This window comes from Podarcis tiliguerta (genome assembly GCF_965153285.1).
Source record: "Podarcis tiliguerta genome assembly, chromosome: 8".
Classification (NCBI taxonomy): Eukaryota; Metazoa; Chordata; class Lepidosauria; order Squamata; family Lacertidae; genus Podarcis; species Podarcis tiliguerta.
In genome coordinates this window covers 24,339,399-24,364,134 of record NC_139541.1, presented here as the reverse complement: position 1 = coordinate 24,364,134, position 24,736 = coordinate 24,339,399, and the positions used below count along the sequence as shown (strand labels likewise).

At 50.5% G+C, this 24,736-nt stretch overlaps 1 protein-coding gene and 1 long non-coding RNA gene across 7 annotated transcripts in view; one reads left to right on the top strand and one right to left on the bottom strand.

Moving 5' to 3' along the window:
- CAMTA1 (calmodulin binding transcription activator 1) overlaps positions 1-24,736 on the top strand; it is a 696,897-nt gene that overhangs the window by 648,870 nt on the left and 23,291 nt on the right. For 4 of the 6 annotated variants that reach the window (XM_083452043.1, XM_083452044.1, XM_083452041.1 and 1 more), the window contains exons 7-18: positions 9-149; positions 1,921-3,797; positions 8,199-8,325; positions 9,730-9,864; positions 15,310-15,458; positions 16,621-16,817; positions 17,514-17,592; positions 17,937-18,252; positions 19,149-19,663; positions 21,876-22,063; positions 22,776-23,022; positions 23,616-23,687. In XM_083452043.1, coding sequence (XP_083308169.1) covers positions 9-149; positions 1,921-3,797; positions 8,199-8,325; positions 9,730-9,864; positions 15,310-15,458; positions 16,621-16,817; positions 17,514-17,592; positions 17,937-18,252; positions 19,149-19,663; positions 21,876-22,063; positions 22,776-23,022; positions 23,616-23,687 — 4,043 coding nt within the window. Of the gene's footprint in view, positions 1-8; positions 150-1,920; positions 3,798-8,198; positions 8,326-9,729; positions 9,865-12,645; positions 12,786-12,975; positions 13,090-15,309; positions 15,459-16,620; positions 16,818-17,513; positions 17,593-17,936; positions 18,253-19,148; positions 19,664-21,875; positions 22,064-22,775; positions 23,023-23,615; positions 23,688-24,736 lie in introns of those variants that run through there. The other 2 variants (XM_083452045.1, XM_083452046.1) reach the window with 2 other exon arrangements.
- On the bottom strand, positions 17,239-21,513 carry LOC310682962. The gene is made up of 3 exons (XR_014514209.1): positions 21,130-21,513; positions 19,934-20,063; positions 17,239-17,423 (listed from the first exon to the last, which is right to left on the bottom strand). It is a non-coding gene; the product is annotated as an uncharacterized lncRNA (long non-coding RNA).

The following is a 24,736-nucleotide window of genomic DNA, read 5'->3' as shown; positions in this document are numbered from 1 at the left end:
TTCCGCAGTTCACGGCATCAAGTGGACATGCAGCAATGGGAACAGCAGTTCGGGCTTCTCTGTGGAGCAGCTGGTGCAGCAGATCCTGGACAGCCACCAGACCAAACCGCAGCCTCGGACGCACAATTGCCTCTGCACTGGCAACTTGGGTGAGGAGCAGCAGCTTGCAGGGCAAAAAACGTTCTGCACTCTCCCAGTTTTGGAATGCCACAAAGTGCTGGATTTGTGGGAGGGCGGAATCAGGGTGGGATGTAGGTTGGCGGGGAAGCAAGGCACCTGCTTTGCACGCAGGAGGGTCACAGAGCTGGGAAGGTCCTCTGCCTGAAAAACTTGAAGAGCCACTGCCAGTCCATGTAGACAACACTGACATGGATGGACCAATGCTCTGACTCTATATAAGGCATCTTCCTGTGCTCAGGGCCAGCCCACACCTGAGATAAAGTGAAGCAACTGCCTCAGGTGGCAGAATCCACAGGGGCAGCAGATTCTGGTGTAGACCATTATTCCTCCTTTGTTCCTGATGTCAAGCTTCACTTTCCCTTTCTTCCCTGGTGGAGAGGGGAACACCATTTTGTAGTTCATTTCAAGTGTCAAAATGTCTTGGGCCAGTCCTGCCTGCGCTCCCCATGTCCCTATGGGGCAGGAGGGTTGAAGGGCTCTTAGCCATAATACCTTAAACAGGACCTTACATTAGAGAGACGGCAGACATGAGAGGTGGACAGATCAGCCGATTTCTAGGCAACTTGGGGAGGTAACTTCCAGTTTGTCCCTTTACTGAGCATTCAGCCTGATTTGGTGGTGGGGAGGGCACATTATTTTGTCAAAGGAAGTATTACCCTTCGCTTCCCAGCATATTTGCTAGTCACTTTGCTTAGTGCAAAAAGTCCAGTCTTTTGAGGAAACAGGTCTGTGCAAGAGCTAGAAATTGATTATAATTGCACGGCCTGCACTTGCCAGGATACAACTGAATCCTCACCCCACCAATAAAAGGGGACATTCTGTATGTGCCCCAAATTTCAGACATATATTCCATCTTGTTTCTTCTTCAGACTACAAACCTCTTTTAAATAATCACACAACAAATTACATTATTTTTGTATATTTTATCTTAAAATATGTGTTTTGTACACATTTTATTCTAAAATGCTTACTTTTGTATGCATTTTAACCTAAACTATGAATCTTTTTTATGATTTCCAGATTTATACATTTCAATAATTTTACAGTCATTTTAACATTTCAAAACTTGACTTCCTTCCCCTTCTTTTTGTGGTTCCTTAAATTCTTTTAATTTATACTCTCCTCCCTCTTGTTCTAATAAATTTCTATAAGTTGTCCACCCTTCTATCATATTCTTTTTCTTTACTGCTATAGCTTCCAACGGTGAGAGCCAAAGTGGTTTTTACCTTTAATAAATGTTTGTATTTATCCCATACTCTATACAAATTTTTCCTAATTATGTGATTTGTAAATCCTTTATGTACTTTCACCTCTTCATACCATAAATAAGCATGCCAACCAAAGATATTACCATGACCTTCTAAGTCTAGAATATGTGAATTCTCTAATGCCATCCATTCCTTCAACCAACAAAGACAGGATGCCTCGTAGTATAGTCTCATATCAAAACCAATTAAAAGCTGAGTTCCCTCTGGCCCACGTCTTAGTCCAAAAGGCACAAATCCAGCTGTAGGCAAAACATGTTCAGGCTGAAGCTCTGAATCCCCCAACAGGTTGATCCTTTCATGGTGCTTTTGCCCATCTTGATCTTGCTCTAAGGCTGACGGCTGTAGAAAGCTTCAGCTGTTCAGTCCCAGCCATCCCTCTGCATTAGAAAGTAATACAGAGAAACTTCTGGCATAAGGACCAGCTGACTTGTGTTCCAGTCCACGATTAACCTTCTGTTTCTGCTTGGGACAGGCGCAGGTAGCAGTGTGCACCACAAGTGCAACAGTGCCAAACACCGCATCATCTCACCAAAGGTCGAGCCGAGGTCAGGCGGGTACAGCGCCCACTCCGAGGTGCAGAACAACGATGTCTCTGAAGGGAAGAACGAGCACAGCCATGGCAAGTCCTCCAGCCGGGAGAAAAGGAATGGCAAAGTGGCCAAGCCGGTCCTGCTGCATCAGAACAGCACAGAGGTCTCCTCGACCAATCAGGTGGAAGTCCCCGACACCACGCAGAACTCCCCCGTGTCCATCAGCAGTGGGTTGAACAGTGACCCCGATGTGGCGGACAGCCCAGCTGTCACCGGGGTCTCCAGCATGGCCGTTGCCTCAGTGATGGGCAACCTGTCGCAGAGCGCCACCGTCTTCATGTCGGATGTGACCAGCGAGGCCGTCTACACAATGTCACCCACCGCGGGTCCCAATCAGCACCTCCTCTCCTCGGACGCAGCTGCCCAAGGGCTGGTCCTAGCCGTGAGCTCGGATGGCCACAAGTTCACCTTCCCCACCGCCAGCAGCTCAGAGGGCCTGTCCATGCTGCCCGCCAGCGTCTCCGAAGAGCTGGTGCTCTCCACCACTCTCGACAGTGGCCGGAAGATCCCAGAAACCACGATGAATTTCGACCCGGACTGCTTCCTTAACAATCCCAAGCAGGGGCAGACGTATGGAGGAGGAGGCCCCAAGGCAGATTGCCTGGGCCCCAACATCAGGCAGTCCCCCACGACAGAGCGTGGGTTCAACTTCAGCGCAGCCCTCACCAAGGAGATTAAGACGGAGGACACGTCCTTTGAGCAACAGATGTCGAAAGAAGCGTTCTCCTCCTCTTCCTCGTCCAACTCGCTCACCCTTACGACCGGTTCCAGTCTGCTCCCGTCCGGCGGAGGCCTCAGCCCCAGTACCACCTTGGAACAAATGGACTTTAGCGCAATCGATTCCAACAAGGATTACTCCTCTGGTTTCAACCAAGCGGTCCAGAGCCCCCACGTCCACCAGACCCCTTCCCCCAGTTTCTTCCTGCAGGATGCCAGCAAACCTCTGCCTCTGGAGCAAAACAGCCACAACAACCTGAACGATGCAAGCAGTTCCTTTGTCAACCCTTTAGGGCTCCCCAACGTGAAGACGGAGGCTTCCTCCCAGAGCGCTTCCAACTGCAACGGCACGGTGGAAGCTCGCATCGAGTCCACCTCTTCGCTCCAGCTCATGCAGTTCCAGGCAAACTTCCAGGCTATGTCGGCCGAAGGCGAGGTCCCAATGGAGACCTCTCCGCAGGCGGATGGGAACGAGAACCTGCTGAAGACGGGGGAGCTCCAGGCCTGTGGCGGGACAGAGCACTACATGCAGCCCGAGACCAACGGGGGCAGCTTGCGGAATGGGAACAGCCTCCCCATCCTCCAAGGGAACATGGTGCAAGGCCTCTACCCAGTAGCCCACCCGGGTTTGAACAACTCCTCCAACATGGAGCTGAGCTTGGACCACTTTGACATCTCCTTTAGCAACCAGTTCTCTGACCTGATCAATGATTTCATCTCGGTGGAAGGTGGGAGCAACACCATCTACGGGCACCAGCTGGTATCAGGCGAGAGCAGTGGGCTGTCCCAGCCGGAGGACGCCAACCGGGCCTCCTACAGCCAGGCAGAGATGTGTATCCCCTGCTGCAGCCCCCAGCAAGCCAGCCTGCACCTCAGCAGCAGCACAGAGAATGGGGCAAGCACTCTGGCCTACATGCACGTGACTGAGGTGGTGTCGGCAGCGGCAGCAGCCGCTGCTGCTCAGGGCACCCTGGGCATGCTCCAGCAGAGCGGGCGCCTTTTCATGGTGACGGATTACTCGCCCGAGTGGTCTTATCCAGAGGTGAGCTGTTTGGCTTTTCAGCCCTTGGTGGGTTTTTGGCAGTGCTATTTTTTCTAGAAAAAGAGGTGCAGGAACTCACCATGATGAACACCTTCCTTGTTATCTTAGAATGGCAAAGGTGCCCACCTGAGAGATGCCAGAACTGAGTTCCAGTGAGTTGCGACTGGGGGGGAAGCCCTGGGTTTTGGAAATGAGATAATTTGGCTTGCCAAGGAGGGGAGGGCCCCACCTCTCTACCTGACTGTCCCATCTGTGCTCCAGGGAAGTTGGAAAGGAAGGAAAACCAAAACCACAGCATGCAAGGGAGAGGGAGCTTCTTCTGTCAGAAGTTGTATGCCTCTGAATGATAGTCCTGGGAGCCACAAGTAGGGAGGGTGCTGCTGCTGTTGCTGCTGCTGTTGTGCTCGTGTCCTGCTTGTGGACTTCCCAGAAGAAACATCTGGTTGACCACTGCGAGAACAGGATTCTGGGCTCATTGGGTCCCTAAGACCTGATCGAGCTGCTGCTGGGCTCCTCTGGTGCTCCTATATTCTTCTTTCCAATAGGCGTTACAGTCTCTCATTCCCAACAAGGCCTCTGTCCCTCCCTGTTTTAGGCTGAGAGAGAGATTGGGGTTATTGGGAGTAGGTAGGTGAGGGACGCGAGTGGCGCTATGGGTTAAACCACAGAGCCTAGGACTTGCCAATCAGAAGGTCGGCGGTTCGAATCCCCGTGACGGGGTGAGTTCCCGTTGCTCAGTCCCTGCTCCTGCCAACCTAGCAGTTTGAAAGCACATCAAAGTGCAAGTAGATAAATAGGTACCGCTCCGGCGGGAAGGTAAACGGCGTTTCCATGTGCTGCTCTGGTTCACCAGAAGCGGCTTAGTCATGCTGGCCACATGACCTGGAAGCTGTATGCCGGCTCCCTTGGCCAATAAAGCGAGATGAGCGCCGCAACCCCAGAGTCGGTCATGACTGGACCTAATGGTCAGGGGTCCCTTTACCTTTACCTTTTAGATGAGTGACACAATTGCCAGCTTCAGCCTAGAAATATTTTGAACCCACCCAGAATGCTGCCCTGCTACCCGCTCACCTGTGTAGAGGGCAGAAAAGTGCAAAATGCACCTTGGATGAAAGGCAGGTAGAGAGCTGGCCTCCTGGCAGTGCCACGCAGCCAATCAGCTTTAGCCACATGGTGACATCACAAAACAAAACCAGACTGGGCAGGTGTTCACTGAATGGGTGAACATTTCTGCCCTGTTTCCTAAAGCCATTCATCTTAACCCCAGAAATAAACCAGTCCATTCCCAGAGCAAAGTGCCTGCGTGTTGATGGGATGCCTTTCATGAAACACATGCTTCTGTGTTACCTTTCTCCAACTGCACGCCAAGACTCCCAGGGTGGACACTAAATGTGCACTGGCCAAAGAGCTGCAACCAGACCTGCTCACAGCATCCACACTTTTGACTCTTTAGAGAAGTAGATTTGGAAAGTATTAACAATGTGTGTGTCGAGGGCCTCCCAATCCAAGCTGGTAAAAATCACTTTTTTGAAAAGTGTTTTCCTGCCTTTCTGCCACTGGGGGTCAGCACAGGAGAAGCATATTTCGGATTCTCTCCAGGTTTTTAGATCTCCTGCCCATATGTGGCATTTCCTCTTTGGCAGAAACCAATGCAGGGCGGCTCTGCAACCTGAAGATGTTTCTTGTCCTACTTGCTTGGACAGAGGCAGCAATGGGACAGAGGGCTATCCTTCCCCCGGCCCACATTTGATTCCCTCTCCCATGCAACTTAGGCTAAAATAAGTCCTCCCTTCAGAGTCAAGGGTCAGTTTTCTTTGCAGAATAAGCAGCAGCTGCAGCAAGCTACTGTGGCTTTCCCCACAGAGCCACTTCTCACTGAAAATGCCCACAGCGGGAAATATTGTGTCTTTTCCTCATAGTGAGTCAGGGCACAATATTGCTCTGAAAAACAGGCGGAGGGAGAGTGGGTTAAGATGACCCTTCCCTGTTGCTGCTCCTCCAGGCTCTTTTACATTTCTTAGCAAAATCAGGAGACTGTGATCCACTTCTCTCTCGCACTGTCTAGCTGGGCCCTGAGAATCTCAGCCTGACTCAAGAGCTGCAGGCGAGCGGAGAGGGACCTTTGCAGCAGCAGCAGCTCCCTTCTTCTGCAAGGGCTTTGGAAAGGAAGTCTGAATGTCCCTCTCCTGTGTTGTGGTTCCAGTATTGATGGATTGGTTTTTATTTCTCCTGCTTCCTTCAAGGGGCTTTCCTTCAGGTGGAATGGCAACAAGCTTTGAGGTCCTTTAAAAAAAAAAAAAATTATTAAATTTTCCAACATACATTTATAGTATCCAATCTAAATTTATCACATATTTTCTCTTTTAGACTTCCTTCAACCTCTCTGACAATCATCCATTATTCAAATTTTTAAATACGTGTAGTGGTTCTAGGGATTGCTTGTGCGTAAGTTGCCTTTACTCCTGGCTAGGTTGCATGGTTGAACCCTTTCTGACAGGACAGCCTCTGTTCCGTGGCTGCCTCAGTCACTGGCAGAATCCGTCAGTAGGCGTTTCTTAAACCGCTTCCAACATAAAAGCTGTTTGACGCCCAGTCTCCTCCCCCGTTGCCTGCGCAAAAGCTTTCTGCGCAAGGTGGGTGTGGGCAAAGGAGCACTTGTGCCCTCTCCACTGGTCTCCTGCGAAGAGTCCTGGAGCCACCTCTCCGATTCCTCTATTTCCTCCCCTTCTCCACTGGTGTTACGCTGATTACCTTCCCCAGCGGATGGGCTATCCCTCCTCCTACTAGGACTCTCTCCACCATCGTCCGGGAGCCCCCTCACCGCCTCCCGCTCTGATGGCAGTTCCCTGACAATACGCATTTCCTAATTTTATATTGCATTTTATAAACCTTCACACACTTAGTTTTCATCAATACAATAGTCCTCTATCATTTACAGAACTTCTTGAAATCCCACTAGCGTTATTTGCTCATCACATACACATTTCAGATAGTCTGAAAATTTTCCCCAATCTTCAATGAATCTTTGATCTCGTATATATCTGATCTTTCCTGTTAGTTTGTCCAGTTCAGCATACTCCATCAGTTTCATTCTCCATTCTTCGAGCATCGGCAGTTGTTCCTGTTTCCATTTTTGGGCCAATAATATTCTCGCTGCTGTTACTGCATATTGGAAAAGTTTACAGTCCATTCTATTTATTTCATTTCCTACTATTCCTAGAAGAAAAGCCTCTGGTTTCTTAACAAACGTATATTTCAACATCTTTTTCATCTCATTATATATCATTTCCCAAAAGCCCTTCACCTTCTTACAATCCCACCACATATGATAAAATGTTCCTTCTTTTTCTTTACATTTACAACACTTATTACATGTTTTATACATTTTTGCCAGTTTCATAGGTGTGATGTACCATCTATAAATCATTTTCATAACATTTTCCTTTAACGCAGTACATGCCGTAAATTTTATATTTTCATTCCACAGTTTTATCCAATCATTAAACTGTATATTATAACCCAAATCTCTGGCCCAGTGTATCATAACCGATTTAACTTCCTCATCTTTGAGGTCCTTATTGGGGAGAAAGCTGGGCGGTGAACATGCCTGATAACATTCATCAGACAATAGGTTGCTGCATTTTCCATTCTTTCAGATGGGGAACTGAGGCAAAGAGCGACTTCTCTAGGCCACAGAGTCAACCGAAGCCAGGGGTGGTATTTGAACCCCTGCTGGTGGTGTTCAATGCTAGTCCTACTCAGAGTAGGCCCATTGAAGTTAACAGACATGAGCAACTTAGGTTCATTAATTTCAGTGGGTCTACTCTCTGCATAGGTCTTAGCTGAATACCAGCTCACATCTGCCCCGTTTACACTTAACTTCCTGTCTACTAGGTGGCACTGGTTACAGGACTTTGTTGGAGGAAATAAGGAAGACAGTATCTGATGGAGCGGCACATGGTTCTTCTCTGGTTCCCACAAAGCTAGCCTTTGCTGAGTGGTGCCTTTCCAATGTTTGGGGCTACAATATGGCCATGACAGCTGGGGATGATGGGAGTTGTAGTCCAAAGCCTCAGTTGGGCACCTCGAACCACACACAGCTCCACACTTCCAGTTCTCAACTGAAAGCCACCTCATAGATAGGGGAGGCCCTCCTACCTTGCCATGGAGCCCTGCCTGCTTGCCTGGTCTTGGTTGTCCCACATGCAGTAGGCATTGGCCGCCAGGGCTAAGAGCCCCTTGACATCCATATGACTCTTATTTCCTCTCTCTGTGGCAAATGCCAGTAACTTTGTGGAGCAGGAGGAGGAGGGAGCCCCCGAGAGGAGGCAGCCAAGAGTGATCCAAGATTGACTCCTCCTGACCCCCATTCCCTGCTCTGCTTGCTTTTTTCCTCTGCAGGGGGGCGTGAAGGTGCTGATCACAGGGCCCTGGCAGGAGGCCAGCAATAACTACAGCTGCCTGTTTGACCAGATCTCAGTGCCGGCTTCCTTGATACAGCCGGGGGTGCTGCGCTGTTATTGCCCAGGTGAGAAATCCAGAAGAGTGTGTGTGTGTTTTAAAGCCACTGTGCTGGAGGCGTTGCATCAGAAAGAGCTGGGGCTAATAATAATAATAATAATAATAATAATAATAATAATAATATATAATATTTATACCCCGCCCATCTGGCTGAGTTTCCCCAGCCACTCTGGGCGGCTCCCAATCGAGTGTTAAAAACAATACAGCATTAAATATTAAAAACTTCCTAAACCAGGCTGCCTTCAGATGTCTTTTAAAGATAAGATAGCTGCTTATTTCCTTGACATCTGATGGGAGGGTTTTCCACAGGGCGGGCGCCACTACCGAAAAGGCCCTCTGTCTGGTTCCCTGTAACCTCACTTTTTGCAATGAGATAACCGCCAGAAGGCACTCGGCACTGGACCTCAGTGTCCGGGCTGAATGATGGGGGTGGAGATGCTCCTTCAGGTATACAGGACCGAGGCCATTTAGGGCTTTAAAGGTCAGCACCAACACTTTGAATTGTTCTCAGAAATGTACTGGGAGCCAATGCAGATCTCTCAGGACCGGTGTTATGTGGACCCGGAGGCCACTCCCAGTCACCAGTCTAGCTGCTGCATTCTGGATTAATTGCAGTTTCCTGGTCACCTTCAAAGGTAGCCCCACGTAGAGCACACTGCAGTAGTCCAAGCAGGAGATAACTAGAGCATGCACCACTCTGGCGAGACAGTCCGCGGGCAGATAGGGTCTCAGCCTGCATACCAGATGGAGCTGGTAGACAGCCGCCTTGGACACAGAATTAACCTGCGCCTCCATGGACAGCTGTGAGTCCAAAATGACTCCCAGGCTGAACACCTGGTCCTTCAGGGCCCAGTTCAAGCCTTTGGCTTCCAACCGCAGCATGCCAGGTTCCTGGAAACCTATGAGTTGGGGAGGAGTAAGGAAGCCCTCCCTGCCATTCGTTTCCAGCATCTGTTATTTGTAGGTACATGGCCTCTGAGCATGGAGGTTCAATTTGACTGTCATGTTGGTAGATCTGATCTGTTGCTTTTCATATAGATTTTTCCCCCATCCAGTTTTATCGCATTGTTTAAGTTGTCCTATTGTCCAGTTTGTTGTTTAAATCGTCATGCTGGCCACATGACCCGAAAAGCTGTCTGCAGGCTCCCTCGGCCTGATGCAAGATGAGCGCCGCATCCCATAGTCAAGTTTCACTGGACTTAACTGTCCGGGGGTACTTTACCTTTACCTTACCACCTTGCAGCAGACAAAGAGTCAGCCTCTGCTTCCAGAAAGGGCAGGTGGTGGGGAGGAGAGGGAGTCACCACAGTCCCCAACACAATGAGAAAGGTGTGTTTTGCAGGTGCCCAGTGAAGGCTTCCGTGTGTTGGCATCACTTTCTTAAAAGCCACTGTCTCCCTTTGCCTTTCAGCTCATGACACGGGGCTCGTCACTCTGCAAGTGGCCTTCAACAACCAGATCATCTCCAACTCGGTGGTCTTTGAGTACAAAGCACGGGCACTGCCACCCTTGCCTTCCTCTCAGCACGACTGGCTGTCCCTGGATGGTGAGAAATGCAAACATAGCTTCCAGAGTGGTGGGTGGTCTTGGGGGCAGGAGGTCAGACTGTGCAGTGGGGGCTCCAATCTCCTGAAGATGGGGAAAGTGTCAGGCTTGATCGCTGGCGAATCCCTTCCTTGCAAGTAGAGCTGTGGCCTTCAGTTTTGTCTTGTAAAAGATACCTTAACCAGCCCATCCACCAGCAGGTCTCAGCCCCTGTGACTCTGGAGCACTCCTGAGTGATAAATCTCATTCCAAAGCAAGCCCAGAATCTAAGAATGATGTATAGAACCAGAAGTGACTGCAAGGGGCAATCACAAGTGTTTCTGGGGTGCTTCAGAACTCTGCAGCCCCAGATGTGCTCTATCAGTAACAGGGATGCCACAAGTTCTAGGATAGCTCAGTTGGCAGAACATGAGACTGTTAATCTCAGGGTTGTGGGTTCAAGTCCCACATTGGGCAAAAGATTCCTGCATTGCAGGGGGGTTGCACTAGATGATCTGAGTGGTTCCTTCCAACTCTACAATTCCATGATTCCAAAAAAAGTGCCTCCCCTAGGCAACCACATCTACTAGCCTTCCAAAGCTTTGTGCCCTCCAGATTACTGATGCTGACCTCCAACTCAGAGCAACCCCAAAAGCCAGCATGACCAATGGTTAACGAATGTGAGGAAGGCTGTAACCCAAACATTTAGAAGGCCCCAGCTTGGGGAAGGCTGTGCAAATGAGTGGGAGGATGGCAGGAGCTCTGCTCCTCCTTCTACCTGTTCCTTTGTGGAAAAAGCCATGCTCTGCCAGAGGCTCGGTCTATTAATTTCCTTGGCGGTGGGGAAGCTGACCCAGATTGTTCCCAGGCGACTCTTCAAAGAGTTCCACCTCCAGCTGACTCAGGCAACCTGGATTTTCTGTAGCTTACAGGGTGAAATGGGGGATAATGAAAATGCACTGCTCAGGTTTCCTGGAGGAACTGAGGCTCACCAAGCTAAAAGATGTGAGTGGGAGAGATGGAGGGTGCTACAGAGATCCCTTTTCTCCTACAGGAGACGATAGGGCACCATTCTGAATTCATCTAATCAAAATTTATTGGCTCCATTTGCACAGGGTGGTGGTGGGGTAGGAAATGATTACCATTCAAATGTAACAAGAATCAAAGCCATAAAAGTCTGCCAAACAACAAGGCAGGTAAAAGACAGTCCAGGGAGCTTTCTTTTCGAACACTTCCAGCAAATCCAGGAAACCCGACTTGCTAGCAGTGAGGAATACCTGCCCAGGGAGGGAGACACCTGGGAGGAGGTGCAGCTCCTGCAAAGCAGCTCTGCTTTGGGGCTCTGAGCTGTCTGTGGGCTGCATCACTCCAGACATTTCATGGGGGAGCCACATGACAAAATGTCCCTGCATGCCAAAACAACAAACCCCCCATGTGGAAAATTGTTGGGGAGAGGAAGGGCTCTGAACTCCTTCTGCAGACATTTCTTCTTCATGGGGAAGGATCAGTTAATCAGAGGATCCCTCAGGTACATTTAATCTGATGTACTATAGCCAGGTGTAGCTGCAATGCCTTAGCAAGAGCTAGGCCACTATCCTTGCAAGCGTGAGGGTTGCTCAAAGACACAATGAGCATTTGCAGATGATGCAAAACTTTAGGGAGAGCTACTATCACCACAGACCTTGTGACAACAGGAAACTGGGCCAAAACTAATTTAAAAAATTTACAGCAACAAATGCAAAGTTCTATATTTAGTGAGGTGCAGCCTGAGGTTTTGTTGTTGTTGTCATTTGGGGGGAACCTGCCTTGGCAGCAATACATGTAAAAAGGATCTCAGAATTGTAATCAGCTACACCCTGAACATGAGCCAGCACTGTGATATGGCTGCAAAAAAAAAAAAAAAAAAAAAAAAAGGAAAATATGAATAGGATCATAGTTTCCAAGTCCTGGGAAGTAATAGTTCTAATTTATTCGACAGTAGTCCAACCTGGTCTGGAGGACTGTGTCCAGGTATGAGTGCCACACTCTTAAGAATGATGTAGACAAGTTGTATTATAGACTTGGGAGGGACCTTGGAGACACGTGATGCCTGGCTCAGTGCAGGATCTGCAACAGCAGCTTCATTAGCAGCTGGTGACCGTTCCACCTCCAGCCAAGGAGAGCCCATCTTCTCCTGAGGCAGCCTTCAAAATGGGGAGCGTGTCACACCCTGAAATGCAGGAATGCCCAAAGCCATTTCTCAGGCTTGGCTTGGCTGAGCGGGGCACCGGCATGCGGGAGGGGGAGGCAGGGAATAATGGCTCTCGTGTGATTTGGGGGTGGGAAGAGAGGAAGGTATATCTGATCTAGGAAAAGGGGGAGGATTGCCTTGCCGGCTCTGCTCCGTACGCTGAAGGGGACCTGCCCAAGGGAAGACCGTCCCAACGTGGTTCCCACCCCAGTTTAGCCATGTGTCCTTGCCGCAGACCCTTTGCTTCACGGGTGCCCCGGCACAAGAGTTGGAGGAGGCTCCCGCCAAAGCCCACCCGGGGGGAGTGGGGGAAGCAGGGAGGCCGAATCCAGGGACGGCAGGAGCAACCCGAAGGCAAGCCGGGGGGGGGGGACTTTTCAGCCCGCGGAGGAGAAGGGAGGAGGACTGCGCAAGGCATAGCGACTTGCAGCTTGGAGGGCGACGGCCGACAGACAGCCAGGGCCGGCGAGGGGGCGAGGCGGGCGGCTCAGCCCGGCGGGAGGGGGGCGGCGTTGCCGCGCGGAGGCGGCTCCAGCCGCGCTTTGTCATAATGCGGAGCGCCCCCTCCCCGGCGGCTGCATTGCGGGCGCAGAGCGGCGGCAAGAGCGAGCGGGACTGGCCAGGTCGCTCGCTCTCCGGGGCGAGCGCATCCTCCTTCTCCTCCTTCTCGTGCGCTCCAGCCGGGCATGGCGGGGCCGCGACGGACGGCGCAGGCAAGGCAGGGCTGGGCTGGGCTCCGCGGGCGAGGTGGGCGGCGGCGGCGGCGCGGGGCGTCCCGGGCCGGGCACCTGTTGCGCTGCCCCGACGGCTCCTCATTGGCTCCGGCGCGCGTGTGGCGAGCGGGCGCTCCCCGGCGGCAGCGGGGGCTGATGTCACTTTCCGCGCTGCGGATTGGCCGCGCAGAGGCGGGGAAGGAAAAGGAGGGCTGCCCAAAGAGCCCGGCGGGCTGGCCGGCCGCTCGCTCGCTCGGGCTGCGTCCGAAGGGACCCACGGGCGGGCGGGCGAGCTGGCTGGCAGGTAAGTGCGCCTCGCTCCCGCCCTGCCCACTTTTTTTGCGCCACCGCGGGGCCCGCGCGGAAGGTGGGAGCGGACTCCGGGGGAGCGCCTGGCGCGGACGAGGAGCGGGGAAAGTTCCCAGCCGCACGTGGGGAAGGAACGCGCCCTCTTCTCCCCCGCCCCCCACGGAAGTTCCTCGCTATCCCCTACTTCGGGAGCAGGCTCCCGATCGCCCACCGCCAGCAGCGGCGGCGACCTCCCCCTCGGGGCGTCCGAAATGTAAGAAAACTTGTTTTGAAATGCGGGGGACGGGGAGAGAAAGCGTTTGGAGCAAGAAAGTGGTGAAGCCTGCCCCGTCCCCCGCTCCAAGGAAGTGCCAGGCCTCCTTGAACTGGTTGACCCTCGGGGCCGCTTTTTAGACAATAGTGTGATTAGTATACAGCTAGATGGCGGGCGGGTGATTTTTGCAAACTGTGCTCCCCAAAAATAGGCTACTCAGCCGGAAGAGGTGGCCTGTGGAACCGCCTCCCTTGGTTTGCCACCCTGGAAGTGGAGCGAAATCCCAAGAGAGGGAGTGCCCCCCCCCCGTCGAAATCTGACGGTGTCAGGGATCTCAGTCCCCAGCTGGATTCATCCGGGGCATGGGAGAGCTGGTTTTCCCCCAGGCAGGTTCATCAGTTGATGACCACAACCTAAGGTGGAGCACATGGATTCTCTCCCTTGCTCCAGAGGGCAGGCCCAGAGGCCAAGGGTACAAATGGGAAGGAGGAATGCCCCTCATGGTACAAGCTGTTCCACTGTGGAAGCAAGGCAGCCTCTGGGATGATGGGCTTTATCTATCCTGATAGGGTGCTGTCATGGGTGCTGTAGTTGCAGATCTCTGCCTTGCACAAGGTTGGGCTAGATGTCCTGCAACTCTATCATTCTATAATTAATGCTGTACAGCAAAGTCCTTTCCCTCCAGGCTGCAGATATTAGGCCCTCAAACATGTGGGTGATGCCTGGAAGAATCTGGGGTTGGGGAATGGCCAACTAGGTTATATTTATTTGCTTGTCAAATTTCTGTCCCCCAGCACCACCAAGATCCCAGGGAGACAAACAACAAAGCAGGAGGACAGTGTAGTTTAAAATAAGATAAAACATTTAAAGCAATTAAGGACATCTGAAAAGAACAGCTAATCAGAATTTCTCAGTTATCAAATATAAATGTTTTTAAACTCCTCCTAAATGTTAGTTTTGAGAGAGACAGCGGCATCTCACCAGGGAGGACCACAGATGGGGAACCACCACCAAAGGGGCCCTGTCGCTAGTCAGTGCCAGTTGAACAACTACCAGAAGCGGCAGCACCAATTGTAGGGCTTGAGATGTTTGATATTTGAAGGGGGGGGGGTTACCTGGGTCCCGGCTGTATAGGACAGCACTTTCAGGACTGGTGATGCTTGGCCCCTTGGGGCTGCTCCACCCACCAATCCAGCAGCTGCATTCTGCATTTGAGTGTCAGTCTTTCGAGGGCATTGGTACCCTATATATAATTCCTTCACTATTCCCCCACCTGAGAGAGAAGCAAAGTCAATGACTCAAAAGTAACATGGTTGGCCGAATGGTTTCTACATGAAATATGGGCAAGCAAGAGGCATTGTGACATTTCAAGGGCAGAAGCATCCTGAGAGTGCAGAGTAGGGTCGGTGGTGGGTGTGGCTTGTGCAGAGACTTATGTGGCCCTCTTGGTGCCAGATGCACCAAGAGGGCTTCATTAGTCCCCCAGGCCTGAGGTTCCTCACTGTTTCACTGAGGTGTTTGGAAGGATGCAAGCTGGCCGACCTCAGTGCCATGGTATCCAAAGATAAATGCCTGTGACCTGGAGGGCCCATTTAGCCTACATGCCTGCTAGCTGTTGTTGGGTCTGTCCATTGGAAGGTGCCAACAGGGCCAAAGACCCTGGACATGCATTGCTTTCTTTTTGAGAATGTTTAAATACAGAAGCTGATTCTGTTTTAGGTGGTTGAAAAAACCCAATAAAGCACTCAGAAGCAGGACAGTGATGCAGAAGAGCAGAAGAAGAATTGCTAGCACATTGATTCCCCCAGATTCCTCCACACACATCCTTGTGGTTACAGACTTCTCAAGACTTGGGACCCTTTTGTCAGTGATTTGCCTTTTGCTTTTGCTCCCCATGTCAGGAATGGGGGTAGCTCTCTGATTCACACTCTTCCTCTTTGTTTCTCTCCTGTGTTGCCGCAGAGAACCAGTTCAGGATGTCTATCCTGGAGCGACTTGAGCAGATGGAGCGGAGGATGGCCGAAATGACTGGGTCCCAGCAGCAGCAGCACAAGCAAGGCGTAGGTGGTGGTGGGGGCAACGGCAGCGGCAATGGAGGTAGCCAAGCACAGGTACATGCTGAGCCCCCTGGCTGTGTTCCTGGGTGCCCCACAGGAGTACTTTACGTTCAAGAGGCTTTTGCAGTCTCCTCAGTCTTTTGTGCCACTCTAGAGAGGCTTCCTCCTGCCTCTTGACTTTGAAGTGGCTGCTGATGGTGCAAAACAAAAAACCACCAGTACCATCTGGGAGGAGGGGAACATTTAAGGTAGAGGCTTTGTGCTCCATGATGCTGGACCACCCACCGTAGGTCAGTGGTAGAGCCCCTCCTTTGCATGCTGAAGGTTCCAGGCTCAATCTCCAAGGTGGAGCTGGAAATGTCCCCTGCTTGAAACCTGGAGAGTTGCTGCCAGTCAGTGTAGACAGTACTGAGTTAGATGGACCAATGGTCAGACTCAGCAAAAGGCAGCTTGCTATTTATCTTCTATGTTCAGTGTTGGTCATGAAGATACACAGTTCATTTTGGGTGCAAAAAGCAGACCATTGGTTCATTTAGCTCGGTTTTGACTGTTGGTGGCTCTCCATAGTTTCAGGGTTTTTCCTGCAGTTTTTTCCTGGAGATGCCATTGGGGATTAAACCAGGGACCTTCTGGATGCAAAGCAGCTGCTTCAGCACTGAGCTATGGACCTTCTTCAGTTTATCAATTGCCCCTTGAAGACAATGAGTAAGGAGAGATATGTGCTACTATGTGGAAATTAAAGAAGCTAAAACGCTCAGAAATGAGAGCCATTAATATTGTAGTTAGTGTAATTGGTTGCTCATTCTGAAGAGGGAAAATAATGCATAGGCAGTTTAAAAAAAAATAAACAACAACCAGCAACAACAACCACCAGAATATCTTCCGCGTTAGCTCCCTGGGCCCTTCCAAGCTGTATTCTTGGGGAAAGCTGCGATGGTCCTGAAGACAAGCACAGGGAGTGTCCAAGCTGGCAGACTGGTCCTTTCTCACAAGCTCAGACTTGCAGTTCCTTGTGTTTTCCCATGTTTGAAGGACATGACCCATTCATAGCACAGAGCCAACAAGCCCCAGCTGTTTGAGGACAGACTCTTCCACCCTTCAAGCTGTCATTTGTTCATGGCAAAACCCATTAAGAAGCCTTAGACTCTCTGCCCACACTGCTTGGCTTGCTCTCCTGAGAGCTAGCCCCTGAGCCCAGCACATCTCTCCCTTGCAGTGCGTCTCGGGGGCAGCCACCTTGGGGAACTGCTTTGAGAGCCGTGTGGTGGTTGTGTGTGAGAAGATGATGAGCAGGGCCTGCTGGGCCAAATCCAAGCACCTCATCCACTCCAAGACCTTCCGGGGGATGACCCTCCTGCACCTGGCAGCAGCCCAGGGCTATGCGACCCTCATCCAGACTCTCCTTAAATGGCGGTAAGCACCCGGGGGGTGCAGGGGCAGGTTCTGGGGATGGGCACTTGGCTATGCTGCTTACATAGAAGGAGGCAGCTCCTGGGGTTCAAGGCTGTCCTGGGGACTTGGTAGGAACCCCTTAAGGGCTATTGAAGCCCTCAAGTGACTAGTTGACTACTTCTTGTGCAAATGATTCCTCCCATTGCTGTGGTAGCTGTATCTTCACAGTACATGAGTGCAATCTCTTATTGGGTCCAAATAAGCAAAAAAAGAAACTCTTAAATCCCTGAGCACTCTGGGTGTGTGGCCTTTGTCACTTGGGGAAGCTTGATTGAAAGTCACAGTGTGGGAATCTGTCTAGAATTGAACTATTTTGGATGAAGATTGGGCAGCTATGGGAGAAAAAATCCTTGTAAAACAAATTCAGCAAGACTAAAATAAATTTCTTTGAAAATAATACAAAAATGGCATTTAATGCCTTAAAAAAAGCACTAAAATCCTACTCAGCTGCTTTCTGCAGGGGATGTCAGGTTCATGGTTCCTTCACACACATGTGGTGGTAAAGTGCCAAAGTTGCCAAGTTCTGGGATGAAATATTTGTAGAAGTAACAAAAATACTGAGAAAAGCTGCCACCCACATTTTCTTTGGGGCAAAGATTCCCCCCCCTCCCCTGAGTAAGCAGCCCCAAATGACTACTCTCCTTCTTGGGCCCCCAGTACCAAGCATGCTGACAGCATCGACCTAGAGCTGGAAGTGGACCCCTTGAACGTGGATCATTTCTCCTGCACGCCGCTGGTAAGTAGCTATGCCCTGCCCATGAGGTGCTCAAAGTCGCTTTTCTTTGCAGCTTGTGGTAACCAGGGAGAGGGTGGCAGGAGTTTCCCACTGGGGTCATTGCACAAGTTTTGCATCCTTAACATGCCACTCCCTTTCCCTGAGCATATGTGATGGAGTAGGCTTGCCAGCTGTGTCCAACTCCAAGAGACTTGAATGTGAAATGATGGAGCTGTCATATCCTGGGGTGCACACACCAAGACTTGACAAGCCTACAAACAGATAGTTCTTTGAGTGGGTCCTGTACTCTGCCACAGTCCCCTTCCCTTTTCTTCCTTGCCCACCCAACTTCTTTTTTCTTCCAGATGTGGGCATGCGCACTGGGCCACATGGATGCAGCTGTGGTCCTTTACAAGTGGGACCGCCGCGCTATCTCCATCCCCGACTCCCTCGGGAGGCTCCCCTTGGCTATTGCTCGTTCTCGGGGCCACGTGAAGCTGGCTGAGTGCCTCGAGCACCTGCAGCGGGAGGAGCAAGCCCAACTCAGGCAAACCCCCCGGATCCCCTGTCCTTCGCATGAGGAACCCAGCAGTGAGAACTGGATCGCCCAGTGGCACAGTGAGATGGTGGCCTCTCAGGAGCCCCAGAAGGGAGTCACCGTGATTTCCAATTCCAATACAGGTAGGATGTTGTTGTTGTTTTTGTTTGAAAGGCCTCCATCACATTCCTTGGAGAAAAGGTTTGGCCCATTCTCCTCCTCCTTCATTTCTTTCCCAGAAACTTAGGATGATCACACAGTGGCTAACTTTAGACGTCAGTATCCTGGCTCAATAAGCTGAGCTATTCACAAACCTTCTACCTGCTGGCTCCATCCACTTTTTTCTTTTGCTATTGCTGCACACCATGAAGACTTCCTGGGTTAACCATTGTTTCCTTTTCTGTCCAAACCAGGAAATGCTGGTTACTAGGGTGGGGGCACACCAGGTTTTGAGACAAACTTCTACTGTGGTTTCAGAACCTGGTTTGTGCCAGCCCTGGCAACCATGGTTTCCTGGTTTATATGGAATGGGAAGCTATGGTTACTTTACACCTGACATCTGGTACTGAGGAGGGAAGGGGCAGTGCAACAGCAGAACACAGGCACTATGTACCCCAGCTTAACAAGTTCTGTTCATCCAGTGCAGGTGATTGAGTCCTCTTGGTTTATCACAACTAGACCCTTGCCTTCCTGTTATCATCTAGAAACAGACTCAGGATGAGGCCAGTTTAGAGACCAGTTTTGCTTCCCCTCAACAGTGTCCACCATATGTGCCCTTTTACACAGGGATGCTATTCACATATGTGGGGAAAGTAAGGTGCCTGCCCCCTCTGTCATAAGGAGGGGGCCTGCGTGCATCTCCATACAGAGCTGATGCAGAGGTACTCTGCTGTTCCCCACCTTGGGCACTTTCTTGCCAGGCCTCCAGAACCTAATGGTCCCTTTGGCAGAGTGAACGCAGGGCACATTTCATGGCAGCAGCGCATGCACATGCACACTCGTATGGCTGAATCCTGGCTTGTCTTCTGTTTGGTTCCAGAGCTGAGGCGGCCCCGGTCCGAGCCCTCCAGTTACTACAGCAGCGAGAGCCAGAAGGAGTACCCCGCGCCCAAAAAACACAAACTGAACCCCGACTACTTCTCTGCTCGGCAGGAGAAGCTTCTTTCCACCGCCCTGAGCCTGGAGCAGCCGAGTGCCCGGAAGCCAAGCTCCAGTGCTAAGCAATCCCTCCCAGAGACAATCAGCCCCAGGCATGGGGTGCGGGACTATGCGCGGGAGCTTGTCTCCGAAGTGGCTGGCTACCACGGCTCCAGCACACAGGCAGGGGCCAAGTGGAGCCCAAAGGAGGCGTATATTGGCGTGCCTGCGATGCAGGTGGCAGGCAGCCCCAAGGGGCTGACGCTGGGGAAGGACTCAGGGGCCCAGCGGCTCCATCCGCGGGAGCAGATGAGCGTGCTGATGATGGCGGAGCGGGAGGTAGCTGACGCAGAGCTCCTCTCCTTCCGGGACGGCACAGAAAGTGAGGACTGCTTGCATCACATGGATGACCTGCAGGTGAGCCTTCATAAAACACATACCAGGAGAGTGAACCGTCCAGTATCAAAAGCACTTCAAACAAAACAATCATTAAAATGACTAGCTATGCAAGAGGTAGTTTAAACATTAAAAAAAAACTTCATGAAAAAGCTGGAAGTGAGAATGCCATTGCCAAATCTCTGCTGGAAGAGTGTTCCACAGCATGGAACCTGCTGCACTTAAACTCCCAATTTTTGGTTGAGGCCCATTGGGCTTCTGTAACATGGAGGAGCAACTAGCAGTGCTCACCTGGATAATCTCAGTGATCAGGCTGGAATATATGAAGGTTCAGGCAGTCCTTAAGGTACCCTGGGCCTAAGCTGCTCAGGGTGTTGTATATCAGCAGAAGAACCTTGAACCTGGCCTGGAATATAAACACCTGAAATAAATAAGGATGAGAGGAAATAATGGGTGTCTATTAGCATGTATGTGAGTGTAAAGAAGGGCAAGGGGTCTGCCCACTGCATGTGGCCCTCAGTAGAGCAAAAAAGGCCAAGGTGGGTCAGATGATATTCCCTGACCATTTAAAAGATTCTATGTCAGCCCTCCTTGCTATTCTGAGGGACTGTGAGGCTCTGTTTTTACTGCTGACTACAAGCCCTATCAGGGAACCCAATTCCCTCAGCCTTGCTGGTATAATAAACAAAGGTTTAGGTAGCTGTGCTGCTTTCATTTCCCACTGCTACCAACACGCTCAGAACTGCTTTCAAAACCTCCTAGTAGCTGATATAGCCAGCTTAGGGGTGAGGTGGACATTTACACTAGAGACAGGATGAACTCCTGACCAAGATGGCTGGCTTCTTAAGGGGAATGCTGTGTGCATTAGGAAAATACAGTGATGCCCCGCAAGACGAATGCCTCGGATGACGAAAAACTCGCAAGACGAAAGAGTTTTCCGTTTTCTGAGGTGCTTCGCAAGACGGATTTCCCTATGGGCTTGCTTCGTAAGACGAAACGTCTTGCGCCTTTTTTTAAAAAACCGCCAATGCATTCCTATGGGAAACCGTCAATACGCATTGGTGCTTCGCAAGACGAAAAAACTCGTAGAACGAAAAAACTCGCAGAACAAATTAATTTTGTCTTGCGGGGCACCACTGTATGGATATTTGCAAAGGGGTCTTAAAGGTGCTTGTTAACACTTTTTGAAAGCTCACAAAGTGCTGCTGTTGCTGACCCCAGCCTCTTTCACCTCAACCCAAATTCCCTAAACATCCACCATAGACAAGTTTGCCCACCACCCACTCCAGCTCCTGGGGGCAAACTGTACTCCTGGCTGTTTGGACTGTTTGGTCAACTTCAAAAACCCGCTTGTGGGAAGACCTTGACACAGGGCAGCCTCTCAAGCTAACTCCCTTCCCTTCATTGTCATCAAATGAGTATTAATAACACACTGGGCAATAGTATTTATGTCTCAGCTTTCTTTCTCTTGTCTTTTCTTCACACACCTCTTATCGACTCCCCTTTTCCCTCAACTGTCAAAATTCAATGGACTCTTTCTTAAGACCCAACCTGCATGATACATTTAAAGCACCAAAATGTGACTTTAAACAGGCATGGCTTCTTCCCCCAAAGAATCCCGAGAACTGTTAAGTTTGATAAAAGTGTAGAGAGTTATTAGGACACCCCTTTCCCTCTCTTTCAGAGAGCTTCAATTCCCAGAGTTTTCCTAGGAAGTGGGATTGACACTTAAACCATTCTGGGAATTATAGCCCTGTGAGGGGAATAGGTCATCTGACAACTCTCTGCAGCCTTCGCAAGCTGCAGTTCCCATGATGCTTTGAGTGAAGCCATGACAGTTTAAAATGGTTTAAATGTAGAGGGCAAATGGGGCCCAACTGACATTTAACTCCCAACTGACGAGAATCTCCAGCCAATCAGAGTCTGCTGTCAGCCACACAGACCAATCAGAATGAATTTACCTGAACCAAGCATAATAAGATTCTCTTGTCATCACCAGCTATTGCTAAACAGGCTTGCAGTGTCATGTAATGGGACAAGGCCTCGACCTTTGCCAATTGCAGAATACCTTTTACCTTCAAAACCCAAGCACAAGCATTTTATGTACAGCCTTCCTCCTCGGTCTGACAGGAGCAGGTTCTGGGACCCGACAGGAAGGGAGGTGGTGGGAAGTGCTGTTCTCGCCTTGCCTCCACCCACATGCCCTTGAAAAGCTTTCCTTCTCACTTCACAGGTGACCATGATGACTCTGGCAGAGCACATCATCGAAGCAACCCCAGAGAGGATCAAGCGGGAAAACTTTGTGCCGATGGAGGCGCCACCAGCCGAGAGGACGGAGAGCGCCACCATTAGCACTTCAATGAGCTGGCTGGCCAGTTACCTCGCGGATGTCGACCATTTACCAAGTGCTGCTCAAATAAGGTCTGTGGCCTTGTATTACCAGGACTGGTCGAGCTTGTGATGCCCACTGGCCCATATTGACTTTTCTGGCCCTCACCTTGCAAAATTGAAAACCCACCAGGAAAAAGGGGGGCTCCTTGTTGCTGCTGGTGCTGCCATATTAGGGGGGGGGAAATCTCCTAGCCAGTGCCCAGCTGTTAGACGCTTTAGTTCATTTCTGAATTTTGGGTTACAGCAGCTAAAATTAATCCACTTTGTTTTTCTGAGTCAAGCCAGTAAAGATTCAGAACATCCCTGAGACAGGTTCCATTCAGGTTCGCTGGGTGTGGATCAAGTTAACTAGTTACAACAAAGTTTCAACCCTTAACCCTCAAGTACTGTGAAATAAATATCACTAGAATGCTAAATAGTAAGCTTGTAGCATGTTTTCATGCTGTTTCAACAAGGGTTGGTGCATTCTGGGTCACCAAGCCTTAGCCCCTGCCTCAGAGGGGGTGAAGTGTAGTTTAACGGTGCTGGGAATCATAGCTGTGTAAGGAGGTAAACTATAGCCCAATGATTCTTTGGGGAAACCATGTGCTTTCACTATATGGCTCAGATGTGACCAACTCACTTGTCTCTCCCCACCCTTAATCTGAACCAAATCCAGGATTTGTTCTTTTTCTCCAGCCAGCCAGCATGTCTTGGTGTTTGTGCAGCTATGACCCTCTTCCCCCTGTGCCTCTTTTTGCAGAAGCCTGTACATTGGACCCCTGACCCCTTCTTCCAACACCAGCCTGAGCCCTGCAAGCTCACCAGTCAATGAAATGGCTTTTGAGAAGCCCAGCCTCCCTTCGGCAACAGACTGGACAGAATTCCTAAGCGCCTCCACCAGCGAGAAAGTCGAAAACGAGTTTGCGCAGCTGACCCTCTCCGATCACGAGCAGAGAGAGCTCTACGAGGCTGCCAAGCTGGTCCAGACGGTCTTCAGGAAATACAAGGTGAAGGGCAGAAGTCGCTGTTGGTAGGGGTGGGTGCAGGGAAATGGCCTCAGGGGTGCATGGAAGTCTCCAAACCTCCCTTTGGAATCAGTGGCACTCCGATGCCAGCTGACAGAAATAAGTTACTTTAGAGCACAGTGGCAAGTGAAGTGGAAGCCCAGGGCTGGTGTTTGGCACATGATTGTCCAATCTGTCCCTGCATGTGTTAAAGGGGGTAGCAACAAAAATGGCCCAGGAAGGTTCAAGGGAGGTGCCCTCCTCCCCTGCTGATGCTGCAAATACATTGTTCAGTTTGCTCTATGTTCTCCTGTAGTGTTTGTTTCCCCACTACAAAACATGAGCTGTCACTGACAGGAGCAGGAAAATGCACTTCATGGTTGTGTCAGGTGGTGCTCTAGAGGCTTCTGCATTGGGCAGCCTGATGGTCTTTGCCACACTTCTTTCCATGCTTTGAGTTCCAGTTCTCACAGGGTGCTTCTCTGAGGTATTCAGAGAATAATCTGCAGCCTTGACACAGTTGCACTTATATGCTGTGGCACTCAGGTCCTGCTTGCAGTCCCGTTACCTCTACCATTTGTCCCCTTCCCTTGCAGGGACGCCCCCTCCGGGAGCAACAGGAAGTGGCCGCTGCTGTCATTCAGCGTTGTTACCGGAAATACAAACAGGTAAGCTGCAGACGGCTATATATTGGTACCACCAGGCAAGTGTGAGAAGCCACCCTGGACTGCTTTGTTTCTTATAACTCAGCAGAGAGCTACTTCAGAAGTTTCAAAGACGGAGTGTGCCCAATTTTCAGCCTCCACAAGTGAGGGAGCCTGGGTTACACCTGCTTCCTTTGCCTCACACCTCTTGTGAAAAAATTAAGCATCCCAAAGAGAGAGGCCCTCTGATCCAAAAGCTCATTGCATGGTCAAACAGTTTCAGCACCATTTCAGACCACAGGTTGGAGTGGGAATCAATAGCATGAAACCTTTAAAAAAAGCTTGTTAGACCTCAGTCCTATTCATCCTTTCCTCTCCACCTGAAGCCTCAGAGTAATCCCCCAGATCAATGTGTTGAGTCAAGCTTCTGTAAATATGTGCACGGAAGCTTAACTTGCATTTTTTCTGTATTTGAGTAAATGTACAGATTCAAGGTGGTGGCAAGGTATGGGAGCTAATAGGCCGGATAGGTTGTGAGGGAGGCCAGGGCCCTCTTTATGTGGAAAGGAATGTATAAGAAGGACTTTAGGAAATCTGCTATCAGGGGGAAATATTCTGTCCTAGCCATCTGTCTGACATGCTACTCCCCAACCCCACTCAGTTCTGCAATCTTCACCCCACCTTGCCATCTGAACAGCCCAGAAACAGTTTCGAACACACGTTGATGGCCTTTTTTTGACTTGAAGCCCTGAGATTCTGCTAGTTTTTTAGGTGTTGCATACATCAAGTATGTAGCTGTATTTACCGTAGCTGCCAGCAACCTGCTTTTGTTTCCAAACTGCCATGCTTCATGCTGTGGTGTCATAATGTAGAGCAGCAGAGGTTATGAGGAAGTCTCTAAAGATATCTGCTCAGTTTGCACAGCACTTTGGATCCTAGCCATTGTCAACCACTGGTTTTGCTTGAGATTCACCACAGAGAGAGGGTGAGAGCTGGTTTATTTCCATGTTATGTTGCTGCAGCTGTCCCCAATAGCCAATGAAGTTGGGGTATTGCTGCGATGTTTAACTTTC